We start from the raw sequence: 19,745 nt of genomic DNA on the forward strand, positions 1-19,745 counted from the left end.
AAGAAATTTTCTTTTTGTAAAATGTGGTACAAATTAAGAGACAACCTTACACTTTAACACAAGTTATTGTCTGAAAACTAGAAAATGCTTGTTTTAGACCCTTTTTGGCCTTTAATTCCTAAATGGTTGGGACCATCACCCCCAAAAAATCCCAACCTTCTACTTGTGGTATTGAACCTTTTGGTTAAATTTCATAGCGATCCATACACTTAAACTAAAGTTATCATCTGGAATCCAAATATATGATTTGAATTTATATTCAATTGAAGATTTCTTGCTTTTGTGCAATACACTGTGCTGTTGTGTAATACTTAGTAAATCTGTTTTCAGACTATATACCGGGTACAAAGAATTAGCAAAATAAATTGTGACCCCCAATTTGTTTCTTTGGAAAATTGACAATTTCTTAAATCTTGAGGGAACAAAAAGAGACCCCTCTGCAAAAGAAAAATTTTTTGTCCCCCCAAAATTTTTTTTTTACCCCCCTCCAAAAAAATTAATATTTGAAGAGAATTTTCTTTTGAGGAAAAAAAATTGCCCCCCCCTCCAAAATTTTTTTTTACCCCCCTTCCAAACAAATTAATTTTGAAGAACTTTTCTTTTGTAAAATGTGGTACAAATTATGAGACATCCATACACTTAAACACAAATTATTGTCTGAAAACTAGAAAAATTCGTAAGGGTTCCGCGGAACCCAGTGTCTCGCCTACTTTTGCTGTTAGTCGCAGGCTCAACAAAAATGGGGAAAAAATTATTAAAAATATTCCTCTAGATACCATCTTTTGATTGTAGAAGTTCTGTTCAAGTTTGGTAAAAATCCAAGAAGGTTTATGAATCTAATAAATGTCATAAAAACTTTAACTGCAGACTGTACGTAATGTTAACTGGAATAAAACTAAGTCCATTTATAAGTAATATAAGGAAAAACAGGAAATAAATTTTTACAAAATTTCCATCTAGATACCAGCTTTTGATCATAAACAAGCTTCTGTCCAAGTGTGGTACAAATCCAGGATAGTTTAAGAAAGATATTTAAATTTGAAAAACTTTAACCACAGAGTGAATGTTATGTTAACTGGCAGAAAAACTAAGTCCATACATGAGTAAAATACGGATAAACAGGATTTTTTTTTTTATAAAATTTCCTTCTGGATACTATCTTATGATTATAAACAAGCTTCTGTCCATGTTTGGTATAAATCTAGGATAGTTTACGAAAGTTATTAAAATTTGAAAAACTTTAACCACAGAGTGAATGTAATGTTAACTGGCAGAAAAACTAAGTCCATTTATGAGTAAAATACGGATAAACAGGATTTTTTTTTACAAAATTTCCTTCTGGATACTATCTTATGATCATAAATGACCTTCTGTCCAAGTTTGGTTGAAATGCAGGATAGTTTAAGAAAGTTATAAAAATTTCAAAAACTTTATCCACAGAGTGAATATTTGTGGACGCCGCTGACAACGCCATACGAAAACGCAGCGCCAACTGAATGTAGGATCGCTATGTCTCGCTTTTGCGACAAAAGTCGCAGGCTCAACAAAAATGTTTGTTTTAGACCCTTTTTGGTCCCTAATTCCTGAACGGTTTGGGCAATTACACCAAAATGAATCCCAACCTTCTACTTGTGGCATTGAAGCTTGTGGTACAATTTCAGAGCAATCAAAATACTTATACAAAAGTTATTGTCCTGAAACTAGAAAAATGCTTGTTTTAGCCCCTTTTTGGCCCCTAATTCCTAAACGGTTTTTAAAAGTCCATTTATAAGTAATATACGGAAAAACAGGAAATAAATTTTTACAAAATTTCCTTCTAGATACCAGCTTTTGATCATAAACAAGCTTCTGTCCAAGTGTGGTACACATCCAGGATAGTTTAAGAAAGTTATTAAAATTTGAAAAACTTTAACCACAGAGTGAATATTTGTGGACGCCGCCGCCAACACCGTACGACGACAACACAAACGGAATGTAGGATCGCTATGTCTCGCTTTTGCGACAAAAGTCGCAGGCTCAATAGAAATGCTTGTTTTAGACCCTTTTTGGCCCCTAATTCCTGAACGGTTTGGGCAATTACCCCAAAATGAATTCCAACCTTCTACTTGTGGCATTGAAACTTGTGGTACAATTTCAGAGCAATCAAAATACTAATACACAAGTTATTGTCCTGAAACTAGAAAATGCTTGTTTTTGCCCCTTTTTGGCCCCTAATTCCTAAACGGTTGGGACCATCACCCCCAAAAACAATCCCAACCTTCCTTTTGTGGTCTTGAACCTTTTGGTTAAATTTCATAGAGATCCATACACTTAAACTAAAGTTATTGTCCGGAAACCAAATGCTTTCGGACGACGCCGACACCGATGACAACAACGTGATACCAATATACAACCGCAAAAATGTTGTTTAAAAAAAAATGTGGATAGTACGCTAAAATTGACGCCACCAAATTCAAACTTGATCTGTGTTTTGTGGTAATAATCATTGTGTATAAGTTTCATAACATTTGGTTGAGGCAAACTTAAGTTAGAGAACGGAAACCAAAAATTCAGCAATTTTTCCAATTGTAAAGGGGCATACCTCTAGAATGTTAAAAGTGACACTACCGAAATTCAAACTTGATTTGTGGTAATAAGCATTGTGTATGAGTTTCATAACATTTGGTTGAGGCAAACTAAAGTTAAAGAACGGGAACCAATTTCAGGACATACAAGCAGACGTACAGACGGACAAGGGTAAAACTTAATGCCCCCTCCGCTACGGCGGGGGCATAAAAAATACATAGTAGTATACGGTGCATTAACTCATTTTTGAGAATTGAGGAAAAAAATGTATTTTCCTGGATATGCTGGATACTTGAATTCATGGTTTTGACAAAGTCTGCATACAAGAATATAGATAGTTTGTACTTTGTTGAACATTCAAATCCCGCTTTTACCTTTACCCACAAAATTCATGTGCCATCAGGCATAGCAAGAGTACGTAAGACTACGTTAGAAAGTGCAAAATCCATGAAAAGTAGTATCCCATGAATAACAATGAATCCACAGTAGTACATTTGCTATTCCATATTTTAGAGATTGTGTCACGAAATCCAGGCCTTGCGGTCATAAAATTTCGAGCACAATTTTTGTACTCAGACTCGGAAATCAACCAATCAAAATCCTGGATTTGGTGTTTCGAGCACAAATTTTGTACTTCGAGTACTGAGTAAAGTTTTATGACCAAGAGCCCAGCTTACTTTTCTCTAATTTTACACTTGAGTAATGCTTGAGTTGAATAGTTTGTTTGAGAATGTTTGTATTTTAAAACACTCACCTCTATTTGTTGTACTGTGAGATCTAAGAAGGTCAACTCATTTCTGACACTGATTGTACTCTTTGGTCCTTTACATCCCATGCTAGTCCCAAGACCTCCATTTAATTTGAGGACTACTAACTTGTCTAATAAGTCCTTGATTTTGGCTGTTTCAGGCCTTGCTAGATCATTATATGGTTTTGCCTATGGAAAATCATAATCATGAATTTTGTATGATTTTTAAATTGAGACAAAATTAAAGATAAAAAGTATGTATTACACAAAACTTTAATATAAGATTAGCCTTCACTTAGTTTTTAGTATGCCAAAGGTTAGTGGTTCTCTCTGGGTACTCAGGCTTCATCCACCAAGAAAAACTGGCCACCACAGTATAGTTAAAGAGTGCTAAAAGTGGCATTAAATACTAACAATCAATCAATCAAAAATGTTTAAGACTGCAATTAATGCTTGTTTATAAGATAACAGTCCTCAGAAGAGCATGTTACCTTACCCTCACACATTATTCTGACTATGTCGGATCTAACAGGTCTTTGCTCTTACTTCTAAATGCTGAGTACTGTGCGGAAAAACAGCAAATATGAATTCTAGTCTTTTGTTTGACCCAAAACAGGATCAAGCATCCCACACTTCACTTGAGGCCAAGACACTACCACAAGACCACCACAATAGTTTGTTTAGAGGCATTAACAATTTTCACTCTTGGTTAAGTAACCTTTGGTTAAATAATTTAAACAAGAGTTTTAGATAGTTCAAGCCTTTTTTATTTTTATCAAGAAGATGAACAGCAAGGTGCAGAACTGGTAATGAACTTCTGTTAGAACTACTGAACAAATAATGAGAAAATCAATTTAATATCAGACTTTGATCAACACATTTCTTGTATGATGTCTTTTCTATGAAACAACTGGTACTTACACCTCCTTCTGGTAACAGTTTAATTTTATCCCATAATACTGATGGTCCAGTTTCCTGTAGGTATCGGCCAAATAACTGTTCAAATCCATCTAATTCAGTTCTAGCTAACTACAATGAAAAATAAAAAATGTAATCAAATAATATGCATGAAAACAATTAGCATGAGAGGAATTAGAAGAAGAACTACCTTCCTGTTAAAATATGGCGTAAACAGAGGACTCCTTGCAAGATGTCAAATAACTCATCTCATGTTTAACAAGACAACATGCACTGCTCACTTTATCATGATTCCATGTTCAGTGAACCATAAAATCTAGGTCAAATCCTAATTTGGAATATGCTTTTACAACTTCATAACAATTTCATAATGACCCTTAAAGTTTGAAGTTGATATAACAATAACTTCATGATCACTACCTAAACCTAAAGCTATCATAAGTGGGACATATAAACAATCAATGTTTTATAATTCAATGTTAGAAATGATAACCAGTCATGTTGGATGAGAGGCAGTTTGCTCTACAAGGATCTTATAGACAATTTCTGTTCCAACCTTGCCATAGAAGATTGTTGTCAACAACCCCTAACTGATGGCATTAGCTCCCATTGTCAGCAACCCCTAACTGATGGCATTAGCTCAAATTGTCAACAACCCCTAACTGATGGCATTAACTCACATTGTCAACAACCCCTAACTGATGGCATTAGCTCACATTGTCAACAACCCCTAACTGATGGCATTAGCTCACATTGTCAACAACCCCTAACTGATGGCATTAGCTCACATTGTCAACAACCCCTAACTGATGGCATTAGCTCACATTGTCAACAACCCCTAACTGATGGCATTAGCTCACATTGTCAACAACCCCTAACTGATGGCATAAGCTGACTTTGTCAACAACCCCTAACTGATGGCATTAGCTCACATTGTCAACAACCACGAACTGATGTCATTAGCTCACATTGTCAACAACCCCTAACGATGGCATTAGCTCACATTGTCAACAACCCCTAACTGATGGCATTCAATCCAATGTCAACAACCCTTAACTGATGGCATTAGTTCACATTGTCAACAACCCCTAACTGATGGCACTAGCTCACATTGTCAACAACCCCTAACTGATGGCATTAGCTCACATTGTCAACAACCCCTAACTGATGGCATTAGCTCACATTGTCAACAACCCCTAACTGATGGCATTAGCTCACATTGTCAACAACCCCTAACTGATGGCATTAGCTCACATTGTCAACAACCCCTAACTGATGGCATAAGCTGACATTGTCAACAACCCCTAACTGATGGCATTAGCTCACATTGTCAACAACCGCTAACTGATGGCATTAGCTCACATTGTCAACACCCCTAACTGATGGCATTAGCTCACATTGTCAACCACCCCTAACTGATGGCATTCAATCCAATGTCAACAACCCCTAACTGATGGCATTAGCTCACATTGTCAACAACCCTAAATGTTGTCAATAGCTCACATTGTCAACAACCCCTAACTGATGGCATAAGCTGATATTGTCAACAACCCCTAACTAATGGCATTAGCTCACATTGTCAACAACCCCTAACTGATGGCATTAGCTCACATTGTCAACAACAGCGAACTGATGGCATTCAATCCAATGTCAACAACCCCTAACTGATGGCATTAGCTCACATTGTCAACAACCCCTAACTGATGGCATTAGCTCATATTGTCAACAACCCCTAACTGATGGCATTAGCTCACATTGTCAACAACCCCTAACTGATCGCATTAGCTCACATTGTCAACAACCCCTAACTGATGGCATTAGCTCACATTGTCAACAACCCCTAACTGATGGCATTAGCTCACATTGTTAACAACCCCTAACTGATGGCATTAGCTCACATTGTCAACAACAGCAAACTGATGGCACTAGCTCACACTGTCAGGAGTAAGTATAAAACAGAAAAGGCAGCAATAACCTTAGTAACAAGACTCACTCAACATTGACTGCAATGTTCACAACTGTAAATTATAAATGGAGAATGTGTCTATGGGCCCCACAGATGCCCAGCCTGTAAATATGGATGAGTCAACTTTCACATGCAGATGCAGGATTCACTGTTTTGTGGTTATAAGCATTGTGTATAAGTTTCATAACATTTGGTTGAGGCAAACTAAAGTTAGAGAACAGAAACGACAGATTTAGCCATTTTTCCATTTATAAAGGGGTATAACTCAAGAACGGTAAAAGTGACGCCACCCAATTTCAAACTTGATCTGTGGTAATAGGCATTGTGTATAAGTTTTATAACATTTTTTTGAGGCAAACTAAAGTAAGAGAACGTAAACGAAAAATTCAGCAATTTTTATGTTTATAAATGGGAATAACTCATGAACAGTAAAAGTGACGCCACCCAATTTCGAACTTGATCTGTGTTTTATAGTAATAAGCATTGTGTATAAGTTTTATAACATTTGGTTGAGGCAAATCAAAGTTAGAAAAACAAATGAAAAATTCAGCAATTTTTATGTTTATAAAGGAGCATTTCTCATGAACGGTATAAGGGACGCCATCCAATTTCGAACTTGATCTGTGTTTTGTGGTAATGAGCATTGTGTATAATTTTTATAACTTTTGGTTGAGGCAAGCTAAAGTTACAGAACGGAAACGAAAAATTCAGCAATTTTTATGTTTTTAAAGGGGCATACCTAATGAACGGTAAAAGTGACGCCACCCAAATTTCGAACTTGATCTGTGTTTTGTGGTAATAAGCATTGTGTATAAGTTTTATAACATTTGGTTGAGGCAAACTAAAAGTTAAGAGAACAGAAATCAATTTTGGGGACGTACGCGACGGACTGACTGACAAGGATAACACTTAATGCCCCCCTCAGCTACGGCGGGGGCATAAAAATTGAATCCATAACTATGGTATCTGATAGCCCTGTATATTTTATGTTTTAATTTTAAATCAATTTATATTTCAGTAAACAGATGCTCAGGGCAACAGATGTAAAATACAAAATAAATGATATGTATACTTGTAAAGACCTTTTACTTTTGTTCATATAAATTTTGTTTCAAAATCCTTTGAACAGCTAACATATAAAAGTAATAAGTGAATACTTGACATAAGATTAACTTTTAAAGGGCCTAACATGTGTGCATACTCATGGGCCTTGTCAAGAAAAACTCAGTAAAATATAATCTGAAAAACAAATTCATGTACAACATAAAAGTTAAATTTTCGTGGTTCTTTCAGACTCAAGGAGCTTCTACAAATCGGATTTTAGCTCAATCAGGCATTTTTTTTCACTTCTACACCAATTTGGACCCTTATATAATCTGGGGAACCATATATGCTGGTCCAACTTTAGACACTTTTTAGATAGGGATATTTAAAAGAAATATGAATAAAAACAATATTGTTATCTGATGTTAAAGAAAATCTGTGCATAAAAATAGATAAAACATTCTTATATAAAAATAATGAGATGTGGTATGATTGCCAATGAGACGACTATCCACCAAAGTTCAAATAAAGTGGATGTAAGCAATTATAGGCAACTGTACACCCTTCAACAATGAGAATAAAATGCTTCGTTGAGCACAGCCTGATACGACTGCAGAGGTCGAACCCTGAACAGTTGGGGCAAGTTTGGACACAAAGTGACAATATTCAAGCTTGATACTGTCTGAATTTGGATTGCGATCAAATTTTTGACATAATATAGATTTCTGTCACAAAATAAATGTGGTCAAAGATCTTAATAATTTGAAATGGGACATTTAATTTACCTAGTATGGTCTGATATCCAAAATCTAACAACATGGTTAGATTCAGCATATAAAAAAACACCAAAAATTTAATTTTAGTTGAAATCAAACAAAGTTTAATTTTGGACTCTTCAAATCTTAATATGGATTAATTTGAAAACAGGGTCCAAAATAAAAAATCTAAATGCACAATAAGATTCAGCATATCATAGAGCCGCAATAATTCAGTTTTTGATGAAATCAAACATAGTTTAATTTTAGACCCTTTTGACCTCAGAGTAGACCAATTTAAAATGGGACCCAATATCCAAAAAAGTAATACAAGGTTAGAACCCCTAAAAATGAAAGACTTTAAATTAATCCCCATTGAAATTTGTTAAAAAATTTGTATTTATTTTCAATTGAAGGTTTCTTGCTATTGTGCAATACTGTGCTATTACGCAATACTGTGCAATTGAAGATTTCTTGTTATTGCGCAATACTGTGCAATTGAAGATTTCTTGCTATTGCGCAGTACTGTGCTATTGTGCAATACTGTGCAATTGAAGATTTCTTGCTATTCTGCAATACTGTGCAATTGGAGATTTCTTGCTATTGCGCAATACTGTGCAATTGAAGATTTCTTGCTATTGCGCAATACTGTGCTATTGCTAAATACTGTGCTATTGTGCAATATTGCGCTATTGTGCAATTGAAGATTTCTTACTATTGCGAATTACTGTGCTAATGCGCAATACTGTGCAATTGAAGATTTCTTGCTATTGACCAATACAGTGCAATTGAAGATTTCTTGCTATTGCGCAATACTTTGCTATTGCGCATTACTGTGCAATTGAAGATTTCTTACTATTGTGCAATACTGTGCAATTGAAGATTACTTGCTATTGCACAATACTGTGCAATTGATGATTTCTTGCTATTGCGCAATACTGTGCAATTGAAGATTTCTTGCTATTGCCCAATACTGTGCTATTGCGCAATACTGTGCAATTGGGCAATACTGTGCAATTGAAAATTTCTTGCTATTGCGCAATACTGTGCAATCATTTGAAATTTCAAAAATTTTGAAAAAAAAAAAATATGAACTCACAAAAAAATTGGAAAAAAAAATCCCCCAAACTTTTTGAACCCCCTCCCCCTTGGAGTAATTATCCCTAAATTAATCCCAGCCTTCCCTTTGTTGTATGGAACCTTGTAGTACAATTTTAGAGAGATCCATACACTTAAACACAAGTTACTATCTGGAAACTAGAAAATACTTGTTTTTGGCCCCTTTTTTGCCCCTAATTCTTGAACCGTTGGGGCAATTACCCCCAAACTCAATCCCAGCCTTCCCTTTGTGATATGGAACCTTGTGGTAAAATTTCTGAGAGATCTATACACTAACACAAAAGATATTGTCCGGAAACAACAAAAATGCTTGTTTTTGGCCCCTAATTCCTGAACTGTTGGTACCATAACCCCCAAAAACAACCCCAACCTTCCTTTTGTGGTGTTTAACCTTCTGGTAAAATTTCTTAGAGATCCATTCACTTAAACTAAAGTTATTGTCCGGAAACCAAATGTGTCTTCAGACGACGTTGACAACGACACCATAGCATTATACATCGCAAACATTTTTTTGCGGTCGTATAAAAATACTTGTTTTTGGCCCCTTTTTTGCCCCTAATATCTAAATGTTTGGGGCAATTACCCCCAAACTAAATCCTAGCATTCCCTTCGTGGTAAGGAACCTTGTAGTACAAATTCAGAGATATCCATACACTTAAACACAAGTTATTGTCTGGGAACTAGAAAAATGCTTATTTTTGGCCCCTTTTTTGCCCCTAATTCCTGAACATTTTGGGCAATTACCCCCAAACTCAATCCCAGCCTTCCCTTTGTGATATGGAACCTTGTGGTACAATTTCAGAGAGATTCATACACTTACACACAAGTTATTGTCCGGAAGCTACAAAAATGCTTGTTTTTAGCCACAAGTTCCTAAACTGTTGGTACCATAACCCCCGAAATCAAATCCCAACCTTCCCTTTGTGGTATTGAACCTTCTGGTAAAATTTCATAGAGATCCATACACTTAAACTAAAGGCATTGTCTAGAAACCAAATGTGTCTTCCAACACCGATGCTGACAAGGACGAGGACATGATAGCATTATAAAAACACAAATTTTTTGCTGTCCTATAAAATCCATATGGTATAGTCAGCTATAAAAGGCCCCGACATGAAACAATTCAATAGAGAAAAATAATTGCCTAATTCATAACAAAACAATTTACGAATAAAATGCTCCACTGGGCACAGCTTGATACGACCGCAGAGGTCGAACCCTGAACAGTTGGGGCAAGTATGGACACAACATTCAAGCTTGATACAGCACTGAATTTGGATTGTGATTAAATATTTGACTCAGCATAGGTTTCTGACACAGAATGAATGTGGTCTAAGAACATAAAAAAATTTAATTTACTTATTCAAACCATATCATTATTATTTGCTTTTATATATAAATTTTAAAGAAGAAAAAAAGGGAAAAAAAATCCCCCCCCCTAATTTTTTGAACCCCCTTATGATTCATCACCCCCAAACTCAATCCCAGCCTTCCCTTTGTGGTATGGTACCTTGCATTACAATTTCAGAGAGATCCATACACTTGAACACAAGTTATTGTCTGGAAACTAGAAAAATGCTCGTTTTTTTGCCCCTTTTTGGCCCCAAATTCCTAAACATTTAGGGCAATTACCCCCAAACTCAAACCCAGCTTTCCTTTTGTGACATGGAACCTTGTAGTACAATTTCATAAAGATCCATACACTTACACACAAGTTATTGTCCTGAAACTAGAAAAATGCTTGTTATTTGCCCCTTTTTGGCCCCTAATTCCTAAAATTTTGAAGCAATTACCCCCAAAATCAATGCTTACTTTTGGCCCCTAATTCCTTAACTGTTGGTACCATAACCCCCAAAATCAATCTGAACCTTCCTTTTGTGGTATTGAACTTTATAGTAAAATTTCATAGAGATCCATTCACTTAAACTAAAGTTAGAGTGCGAAAACCAATGTGTCTTCGGACGACGACAACGTCATACCAATATACGGGTGGTATAAAAACAAATATGACAGATGAACCAACGACAACCACTGAACTACAGGCTCCTGACTTGGGACAGGCACATAAAGAATGTGGCAGGATTAAACAAGTTTGTGAGTTATATGACCTTTTCTATAGGAGTATGGAATATTTTGTGTGAAAAATACTTTTTACAAGAGTATAAAATAATATTCAATCAATTTTTCTAAATAGTTATACGAGGAAAATTATTTTCTATTCTAAAAAATGCATGGTTACAAAAAAATTAAAGGACATCCTTCATTTATTAATTTGGATAATGCCATATAAACAAATTTGTTATGTATAACTCATATTCTCTAATTCTTTGGCAATTTTACCTTTTCTGAACCCATTGTTAAAAAAAAAAAATCAATGTGTGGTTGCCTATGATCTCAGTAGATGATTGGGGTTAAGTGAAAACCTTTATCAGCTCTCAGGAGAAAGAGAAATTGACAACTTTTTAAAAAATTTTACTACACAGAATTTGTTGCACCTTCAAAAATTGTTGTTCAAGTGGTTTACTAAATATGAATATTTATATTTCATTAAATGCAATGATCTAGATTAAAAGTGGTCTTTTTTGTCTAAGTGTGAGCTGTGGTTTTCAACCAAAAAATATATATTGAGGTATAAATGATAATGCATGTCGATAAAAAAAAAACCTCCGTATAACAAAAAAAAAAACTTAGATAAAATAAAAAAGGGTAACCTTATCGAACGTCTTATTTGAGTTTTACTCTTGTTTTTTTTTTCTGCTTCTAGTGCACATCTATAACGCTACTGTAACAGAGAGAAAAAATATTTTCTGTGTATTATTTTTTATCATCGATAATTCCAAATTTATACTTTCTATACTAATGGTAGTTTTATTAGAAGAAAAACCCACAGAAAGGGCCTTTTTAAACTTAATTCTCAGAAGAACTATCTGTGAGATTACAATCCAATTTGCATTGGCTGAAAAATTGTAGATGTTGGTCTGTTCATACGAAGTACTAATGTCTTTTTCTTGGTTTTTTAGTATTTTTCTAGTATTTTACAAACTCATTGGCTCAAATTGATGAGGTCAAATGTCTTAAGTTCAACAGTTATCAGTTAAACTACTGTCAACACTGTACATTGTGTAAAAGTGCAGAAATGTGATCTACATTGTCCAGTTTGAGACATTTTCTGGGCTAGGCACCATTGACCTCATCACAGTCACATGATTGCCATCTAGTTAAAAATCATTGATTCTCACATGCGTGGGATTCTAAGTCCTAAAAATGCAGATTGATAAGGTTTTGACTACCCAAATTACATGAAACATGTTTTAAGACTAATATTTATTGATTTATTTTATTATTCAAAATCATGTCACGTCTCTTTTAATGTTTGCCTCCATTTAATCCAGATATGAATACATGAAGTGTTTTTGTATCAATTTCGTAAGCGTATTTCATAGAAATTAGGAATGAAAATCATTAGAGAAACAGATACTTACATAGTTACTCGTGGATTATCAGATTTATCCAAATTTGACAGTTAAATTATTGAATTTTAAAGTCCTCCTCGAAGCTCAGACTTTTAAAATTCGATAATTTAACTGTCTGATTGGATAAATCTGATAATCCACTGATAACAATGTAAGAATCTATATTTATTAAGAAGATGAAACTAAACAAGCAGGAAAGTTAAATTCAAATTTAATAAGAGTGCACACGCTGAAATGTCTCGCCTTCTTTACTTATCATTGATATTATGTTGATAGTCCTAAATATAAAGCTTTATTACAACTGTCACATAAACTTAACATTAACCTAGTTAACTAAACATTGACCAATGAACCATGAAAATGAGGTCAAGGTCAGATGAATAATGCTAGGCAGTCATGTACAGCTAACAATTCTTCCATACAAAAAATATAGTTGACCTATTGCTTATAGTTTAAGAAAAACAGACCAAAACACAAAAACTTAACACTGAGGAATGAACCTTGAAAATGAGGTCAAGGTCAAATAAAACCTGCGTGACTGACATATAGATCATAAAATATTTCCGGACACCAAATATAGTTGAACTATTGCAGATAGTACATGTATTAGAAAAAAAGACCAAAACTCAAAAACTTAACTTTGACCACTGAACCATGAAAATGAGGTCAAGGTCAGATGACACCTGCCAGCTAGACATGTACACCTTACAATCATTCCATACACCAAATATAGTAGACCTATTGCATACAGTATAAGAAAAACAGACCAAAACACAAAAACTTAACTATAACCACTGAACCATGAAAATGAGGTCAAGGTCAGATGAAACCTGCCAGTTGGACATGTACACCTTACAGTCCTTCCATACACCGAATATACTAGACCTATTGCTTATAGTATCTGAGATATGGACTTGACCACCAAAACTTAACCTTGTTCACTGATCCATGAAATGAGGTCGAGGTCAAGTGAAAACTGTCTGACGGGCATGAGGACCTTGCAAGGTACGCACATACCAAATATTTATCCTATTACTTATAATAAGAGAGAATTTAACATTACAAAAAAATCTTAACTTTTTTTTCAAGTAGTCACTGAACCATGAAAATGAGGTCAAGGACATTGGACATGTGACTGATGTAAACTTCGTAACATGAGGCATCCATATACAAAGTATGAAGCATCCAGATCTTCCACCTTCTAAAATATAAAGCTTTTAAGAAGTTAGCTAACGCCGCCGCCGCCAGATCACTATCCCTATGTCAAGCTTTCTGCGACAAAAGTCGCAGGCTCAACAAAAATAATGAAAGTAATCGACTCAATTATCTTTGATAAAAAGATAAAACCCTAAGACTGATTCACATCATTTAATTATCCTTAAAAAAGAGGAGATAATACCATGGGGAAAATTTCGGATAAAGTATCAAAATTTACCAATGTTAATTCACAGAAACTAAATGATGTATATGTAGAAAAAAATCCTTAAATGCTAGTGGTCACAGACATCAAACAGAGCTTCAATTTTTTTTCTCTAGACTTCTCAATTTTATTTCTATATACTATCATTCATTTATCTAGTCAGAAGAAAGTGAATTTTAACTTTCAAATATTATGACAATAAATCTATCATTATTCAAGCAAACTGAATATTTAGAAAGATCATTCAGACATCCTAAGTAAAATATGGTCCTAATAAAACTTATCAGATGCAGGACCTAGGACAGACATACCAGGTACATACTCTTGTAAAATAAAATCACAACATTTGAATTCTAAAAGTTTTATTAATACTTACATCTTGCTGTGAAGTAGGAGCAGTCAAAATTAATTTTTGAAGCTCCTTGTTCATGGACTGCTGAGCATCTTGTCGAGTTCTTTCTATAAACTGTACGTCACTTCCAGTTCTTCTGTGTCCACGTACAAATGCTGTCTGCAAAACATACAATCATCTCATAAAATTGGTATTCAGAAAGAAACATTTATACTGACACTGTACATGATCTCATTTAGTGACTGAATTGGAACTGTTAAAAACAATTCAATATATAGGGTATATATGTGTCATTATAAACATGTTCCTTCAAGGTACATTGTACATATTTTTTGGGGGTAAATAAGAAAGAAAAAAACAACCAAAAAAACACAAAATTCCTCTGACAGATTTATTTGGTGTTTGTGAAGAATAAAAAAATAATTATCTGTGAAACAAAAAATATCCCCACCTATCAAAACGGGCATCTGTTTGCACCTGTCCTAAGTCAGGAATCTGATGTACAGTAGTTGTCTGTTTACGTATAGTTCATACGTGTTTCTCGTTTCTCGTTTTTATATAGATTAGACCATTGGTTTTCCCGTTTGAATGGTTTTACACTATTAATTTTTGGGGCCCTTTATAGCTTGCTGTTCAGTGTGACCAATGCTCCGTGTTGAAGGCCGTACCTTGACCTATAATGGTTTACTTTTATAAATTGTTACTTGGATGGAGAGTTGTCTCATTGGCACTCATACCACATCTTCCTATATCTATCTATCTGTGAGAAAAAGTATTTTGTAAGTTCTTAATTAAGTACAGAATTTAATGCACAAATTTATCTACATGATGTATGTCCAGCTTCAATAACAATGCCAGATTAATATCATGTAAAGCGTTTAACTTTTTTTCATACAACTTAAACAGTTGAATTGAAATTTTTTAATTAACAGTATATATCCTTACCTTAATTGATTTAAAAGCAGATGAACTATTTTAATAATTGGGGTTTATTAAAAGAAAACCACATGCAAGTGAATTATACCTCAAGTAATGTATAAAATGACAGGCATTCTCCATCTTCGTTTTCCATGATTCAAGTGGAACAATAATGGGATGAAATCATGTAATATCAAAATGATACTTAAAGTACATATTTATATATATTTATATAAATATCTGAGGCAACATATGTTTGAATCTTTCAATGTTTTTTCAAAGACATCTTACTTTTAATGGTATACACAAATTAAATGTAAATGAATTTGTCAATAAATTACAATGTAATCATCACAGGAGCTTATTTGACAATGCTTTGCAATTTCATCTAACTCTCAAATAAAATGACAAAATTAACTACTAATTAAGGAACAAACTTTGCACACTATTCAAAACATGAGACTTAAAAGCATAGAATACATTTGATTCACATATCATACCTCTGCGAGTACTATGATGTGAATTTACATTTACATGTACAAAATGTATTTCATTTTCTATTTAAAAAAAAATCCTGACAGTTTCAAACCACAACCAATGAAAGGACACACACACACAGATGTGTAACAGCATGCCCTAAATTTGTCATCACTTAATTATGCACAATAAAAACATCAAATTTAAGTTCATTTAAATAAAATTTATAAAAAAGCTAACTTTACATGTAAAATTTTGTAATTTGTTCCTTTTTTTTGTCAATCTTGTGGTATTTAAAACCTTTCAGTGTAATATTGATATGTACAACATGTAGCAACTTCATGTTTAAATTACTTGTTTTTATTTTAAGGACTTATTCATTGGGATTACAAATACATTTCCTTGGTAATGTAGATGAAAATATCTGCAACCGCAGAATAGATTTTCTGTTTTTTTGTTTCTCCTGGTTGAAGTTGTGTGGGCTGTTTCCCACGGCGTCAACAATGTATTAGTTTGTAATTAGGTCAGTTTATGGGGAACCAATAGTGGTAGGTTAATGATATTTGATATGCAGATGTGTTAGCATTGACACAGATCATTTCCATAGAGATTATTTGGCCCCGCCCTCTCAGTCATGGTCTATTAAATGTTTACATATTAAAGTTTGTGATTAAGTCGTTCAACGAGGAACTGCTAGTGGTAGGTCAATGATATTTGGTATGCAGTTGTATTAGCATTGGCAGATTATTTGGCTCAGTTGTAATTAGCGTGGGGCGTTTGTCTTACTGCGGAGAGCGTTCCAGTGTACTAGCACTTTAAAGTCCTCAATAACAGTAGGCTAGTACAAAGCAGTCAAAATTATACATACACCCTTTGGTTTTTCATTTATTTTATTTTATTTTGTTTACCCAATATTTTTTTTTTTATGTACATACAAAACTTATACTAATTATTTTTCTTGTAAATTCACATACACATATTTAGGCCTATTTTGGTTTATACAAATTATTTGGCAACCAAATTCACATAAACAATTTGGTATATCAAAATTTTCCACTCTTTACTTGGCTGCTGGTGTACTGTAACAACGTTGTTGCAGCTCAATGTCGTTTGTTTGGCCGCTTCTCCTGTTCTGGCTTTTGGTGGCTCCTAAATTATTATTATTTTTTTCCTTTTCTTATTTTTGTACTTTATAAAAACCTTTATTTTTTCTTTTCTTTTATTCATTTAAGTTATATTTATTTTTATTTTCTATTCTACAATTTATTCATTCATTTATTTTATTTTATTTATTTCATAAATTATTGTTCACTTAACTTTTATTCATGTTATGTTAATTGTCACTCTAAATTATATAAATTACCATAAGGTAAAAACAAATCATTTAAATGCCCAAAAAGGCGCAAGCCAGGGCTGACCGTGTAAGACCCTCATGGGTAGTCAAGGTCGTTAAAAAAAACCTCATCGTCGATGGTTCATTGACTTAAAATGTTTGGAATAGTTTACATGTTTAATATTGCAATTTTAATTGCAACATTTGCATTATACTATCAAAATCAAAATATTTGTGTGTCAACAGTTTGTTAACATAAAGTACTTCTAATCTCTCTAGCTACCTATAGGTATTTCCTCAATAAAATGTTTTATTGTTAATGTTTTATTGTATCAATAAAGCTATAAAAAAAAAGACGGAAATATTTGTTATTAGACCAAAAAGAGATATATATCCATGAATTGTAGAAGGACACAAACATTAAAATAATGTATTGTCAACTTCAGTTCTTTTAAAAACAGTAAAACTGATTTTAGTGTGCATGGCAAATGTTTCTAAAAGAATCTGCATCAAAAATGCTCTACATCAAAAGTTTGGAAAAACAAAGAAAGATTTTTTTGAGAGCTATAAAACAAAAAGCGCTTACACAGCTAAAACTGTTTAAGGTAAATTTGCCTAGGAGAGTTGCAACTTTAGTTTAAGTACAATTAGTGAAACTTATTTAATGGAAATTTACAGTAAAAATGTATCATGACAGTACCAATAAACTGGCTACAGGGCACCAGTAGTGGTAACAACCAAGCATTGGTAAAAACAACTGTGATTACCTATTTACTTGAGCAGAACACATGCTTCAAAAATAACCATGGTTACTTTGGAAAGCCAAAATATATAAAATATTTGACAGCATAAAAACCAAAAAGGAATAAACAAAACAGCCATGGTGAATTAAGCCTGAGGGAGTTGCAACCTGAGTTACAACTGTTCATATCAACAACTGCTAGCCCAACAAAACCTCAGAAGAATGGAGGTAGTTTCTCTTAGATACTGATATTTCCTAGGAAGTTCAAATGTCCTAGTGCTACAACTTCTACAAAAATTTAACTCAAGAATTAAACCCAATCTTGATCTGTAAATGTTTCTTATATGACTCTATACCAAATGTTTAATTAATTGATATTTTCTGGCAAATTTCTATGTAAAAAGGTAAAAACTTCAACAAAAATCACTCAACTGGAACAAAACTCAAACTTTGACTGTATCTTCTTATGATTTGACTTGAAACAAAACGAATGAATGGACTTATAGGCACTAGAGAAAAAAGAGCAGAAAACAATTACATGTATGACAGACTGACTGAGGACTGGACAGAATACAAAACTAGTCTGATATGATCATCAAAGAAGGGGACTCATAATTTCCAGTCGATCTATGTCTTTCAACATTGTAATTATTCTTAAAATAATAATTCCATACTTGAATCGATTACTTTAATAGATTTATCATGCAATGTTGGTCTTCCTTAATATCCCAAAAGATCTAATATAAAGTTGGTAACAGAATTTCAGCAACTACCCTGATCATTTACAATACAATAATAAAATGCTCCGCAGGGTGCAGCTTGATACGACCGCAGAGGTCGAACCCTGAACAGTTGGGGCAAGTATGGACACAACATTCAAGCTTGATACAGCTCTGAATTTTGATTGTGATTAAATATTTGACACAGCATAGGTTTCTGACACAGAATGAATGTGGTCTAAGAACTTAAAAATTTTAAACTGGACATTCACCTATTATGGTCCAATATCCAAAATCTAAATACATGGTTAGATTCAGCATATCAAAGAACCCCAAGAATTCAATTTTTGATGAAATCAAACAAAGTTTAATTTTGGACCCTTTTGACCTCAATGTGGACAAAGTTGATAACGGGGCCCAAAAATCTAAATACATAGTTAGATTCAGCATATCAAAGAACCCCATATATTCAATTTTTGTTGAAATCAAACAAAGTTTAATTTTGGACCCCGATTTGGACCAACTTGAAAACTGGGCCCATAATCAAAAATCTAAATACATGTTTAGATTCAGCATATCAAAGAACACTAAAAATTCAATTTTTGTTAAAATCAAACTAAGTTTAATTTTGGACCCTTTGGACCTTAATGTAGACCAATTTGAAAACGGAACCAAAAATTAAGAATCTAAATACACGGTTAGATTCAGCATATCAAAGAACCCCAAAAATTCAATTTTTGATGAAATCAAACAAAGTTAAATTTTGGACCCTTTGGACCTCAATGTGGACCAATTTAAAAACGGGGCCCAAAATCCAAAACTTAATACACGGTTATATTCAGCATATTAAAGAACCCCAAGAATTCAAGAATAAAACCCCATTGAAATTGATCAAGAAATAAGCAATTTATAAGAAGTATCTTCTTTTGCACAATACTGTGCAATTGAATATTTCTTGCTATTGCGCAATACTGTACAATTGACAATTTCTTGCTATTGCGCAATATTGTGCTATTGGATATTTCTTGCTATTGCGCAATACTGTGCAATTGAATATTTCTTGCTATTGCGCAATACTGTGCAACTGAAGATTTCTTGCTATTGTGCAAAACTGTGCAATTGAAAATTTCTTGCTATTGCACAATACTTATTATATAAAAATTTACACATCCTGTTTGGTGTGTATCTCCTACCAT

At 33.7% G+C, this 19,745-nt stretch overlaps 1 protein-coding gene across 5 annotated transcripts in view; it reads right to left on the bottom strand.

The window, feature by feature from the left end:
- LOC127698661 (UTP--glucose-1-phosphate uridylyltransferase-like) overlaps nucleotides 1–19,745 on the bottom strand; it is a 62,623-nt gene that overhangs the window by 22,276 nt on the left and 20,602 nt on the right. For all 5 annotated transcript variants that reach the window (XM_052202251.1, XM_052202249.1, XM_052202252.1 and 2 more), the window contains 3 exons: nucleotides 14,385–14,519; nucleotides 4,235–4,342; nucleotides 3,320–3,502 (listed from right to left, as the gene is read on the bottom strand). In XM_052202251.1, the coding sequence (XP_052058211.1) occupies nucleotides 3,320–3,502; nucleotides 4,235–4,342; nucleotides 14,385–14,519 (426 nt within the window). The remainder of the gene's footprint in view (nucleotides 1–3,319; nucleotides 3,503–4,234; nucleotides 4,343–14,384; nucleotides 14,520–19,745) is intronic.

This window comes from Mytilus californianus, unplaced genomic scaffold, assembly GCF_021869535.1.
Source record: "Mytilus californianus isolate M0D057914Y unplaced genomic scaffold, xbMytCali1.0.p SCAF_4, whole genome shotgun sequence".
In the NCBI taxonomy this organism is placed as follows: domain Eukaryota; kingdom Metazoa; phylum Mollusca; class Bivalvia; order Mytilida; family Mytilidae; genus Mytilus; species Mytilus californianus.